At 49.6% G+C, this 2580-nt stretch overlaps 1 protein-coding gene across 2 annotated transcripts in view; it reads right to left on the bottom strand.

The window, feature by feature from the left end:
• Trappc9 (trafficking protein particle complex 9) overlaps positions 1-2580 on the bottom strand; it is a 425933-nt gene that overhangs the window by 410850 nt on the left and 12503 nt on the right. For both annotated transcript variants that reach the window (XM_026782638.1, XM_026782639.1), the window contains exon 4: positions 2140-2268. In XM_026782638.1, the coding sequence (XP_026638439.1) occupies positions 2140-2268 (129 nt within the window). The remainder of the gene's footprint in view (positions 1-2139; positions 2269-2580) is intronic.

Genomic DNA, 2580 nt, shown 5'->3' with positions numbered 1-2580 from the left:
GAGGACAACTTGTGGAAGTCGGTTCTCTCCTTCTACCATGTGAGTTGCATGGCTCAAACTCAGGTCTTCAGAGTCAGCCACACGTGCCTTTACCCTTGCAGCTGTAACCCCAGACTTCCAGTATCTTTTTAAACAAGATCTCATTCTACAGCCCAGGCTGGCCTGGAGCTCATTATGTTGTTCAAGCAGGCCTTGGACTTATGGTGATCCTCCTGTCTCAGTTCCTTGGGATTACACAACTTAGTCCCAGTCACATGTAACAAGACGGGAATTTAGATTTCTGCTCTTCTGTGGCTGAAGACTCATGAGATAGAAGGCAGGATGTTAAGTGCTTGTCTGCGGTAAATGCTCACCTCTGTGCAATAAGACAAGGCTGCCACTACATGCCAACTGGTCTGGAGATTAGAATCTGAAGTAAGATGGCACATCTGCCCCCAGACCCAGCTGCCGATGAGCTGCAGGCCACCGCCTTTGCAGCGGTCAGTCTCTCTGACCTCCTGGCCTTCCAGCACTTTCACACAAAGGGAGGCTAAAGAAAGGCATTTCTCCTGAGATATGGAGCAATTCTTCGGTTACTTAAGAATCTCCTGTCCATACCCAGCAAGGGGGAAAAAAAGATTGTTACCCTAAGAGCTTCCAGTGTCTGAGATCACATCAGGGGCAGTCAGCACACTGAAAACCCTTAAAAAAAAAAAAGTTGCTTTTGCTAGTTGTGCTGGAGACATGAGCACCTGGGAGCTGACAAGAGGGAAGCTCCAGAGGCTGTGCTCTCACAGCAGGGCCTGCAGCTACACCCAGCACACGGTCCAGCATCTGGGGGAGATCAAAGTCCAGAAGGCAGATTCCTCCCTCTCTCAGCATCGCCTCTCAGCCTGCTCTCTTTCCTCTCTGATAATGGAGACACCACCAGGGGCGTCCAGCAGACGAGCACCAAGGACCCTCAAGAACCATGCGTCTTCATCTAGGCAGGTGCCTGCAGAACCAGATCACTCAGTTAGCAGCTTTGGCATGCTCTACAATGGGTGACCAGAATTATTATGACTCCCCTTCTAAAGTGTTAACTACTGGGGACTGACGTCTCCTGCGAAACCCATGCCTCTGTTTGAGATTCTGCAGGCTGACTGAATGACTACTTCCGTGACTGTAGAGTTTGACTGTGAAATTATCCCGGGCTGTCTTTAGCACCTTGCCGGCCATTCCTTGCCCACCTCTGGGAAAACATTCTCGTGACTATCAGGATAAACCCCTTGTGATATATTACCTTAGCAGGTCCTGACCTTCCAAGAGCCTAAAAGCTATGAATGTCATCAGACAGCACCTGCGACCCATAGCAGAGATGTCCCTGATTTCTGTAACCCACCTAACCAATGTCCCTATCAATGTATTTGATGGGTGACAGTTTTTGTGACTGTCTCTGGTTCTGTAACTATAAAAATTCCATGTAGCCATGTCCACAGTGGAAAATGTCACTCTGGACACGCTGTATCTATGCTCCTGGCCATAATCACTTCTATTTGGCTCAGAATAAACTGTCCCCTTCCCTTTTGCGTGAGAGCTGTGTTTTGCAATGACGCTACTTTGTCCCCATATAGGAGGGAATGAAGCTTACTCTTTGTGGAAGTTTTCTAAAAATTTCACAGACCGAAAAGTACCTAGCAGCTTTGGCTTTGGCCTTGAGTTAGGGCATTCCTCCTTAGCTGCCTAACCGTTGCTATGTGACCAGTAATACACTAAGGGTCAAAAGCTCATCTGTGGGTCTCCTCATCCACAGAAGTCTTTCGCTCTTCACTGGAACGAAACAACAGAAAACCAAGTTTAACTCAAAGGAAAAAAATTTCAACGAAACCAGAAATAGCCCTGGCCCCTGCATCAACAGTCAAAACCAACCCCGGGGACCAGTGGTACCCGTTACACAGGCACAGCATGGGTTCAGAAGCCAACGATTATTATATGTGACCCTTCCTGCACCTGCAGGGCTGAGAAGCCAGAAGAAAACATCTCCGAGACTTCAGAATGCACAGACTCTCCTGACCTAGAAACATTCATCAGACCTAGAGGAAAGGAAAAGGTAGCAAGCACAGCATGCTACTCCTCTCCTTGGGGACTGCAGTGGGTGCAGGCGGAGTGAGGCAGGCTCACCTGGTCTGTGTCTGTTGGCTGCTTCTGAGGGAAGTGAGCCGCCTTGGAGCCTCCGAGCCCCAGCCTTGCCGCCAGTTCCTCCGGGATAGTGGTAGATGACGGACGCCGAGCACAGCCCTTCCAGGGCAGCTGGGTGCGAAGAGGAGCAAGAGATGATTAGCGAAGTCACCCTGCAGTCATTCTTATTTGAAAAGGCCAGTTTCCCAAAAACAAAGTTGACAGTTAATGATCATTAGCTGGGCATGGTGGTACATGCCTTTATCCCAGCACTGGGGAGGCAGAGGAAGGGGGGGGGGTCCTCTGTAAGTTCAAAGCCGGCCTGGTCTACATAGTGAGTTACAGGCCAGACAGAGCCTGTCTCAGAGGAAAGGGAAGGAAGGAAGGAAGGAAGGAAGGAAGGAAGGAAGGAAGGAAGGAAGGAAGGAAGGAAGGAAGGAAAGA

Source organism: Microtus ochrogaster, chromosome 15, assembly GCF_000317375.1.
Source record: "Microtus ochrogaster isolate Prairie Vole_2 chromosome 15, MicOch1.0, whole genome shotgun sequence".
NCBI classification, from domain to species: Eukaryota; Metazoa; Chordata; class Mammalia; order Rodentia; family Cricetidae; genus Microtus; species Microtus ochrogaster.
Note: the sequence above shows the minus strand (reverse complement) of the source record. Positions and strands in the feature narration are given on the sequence as shown.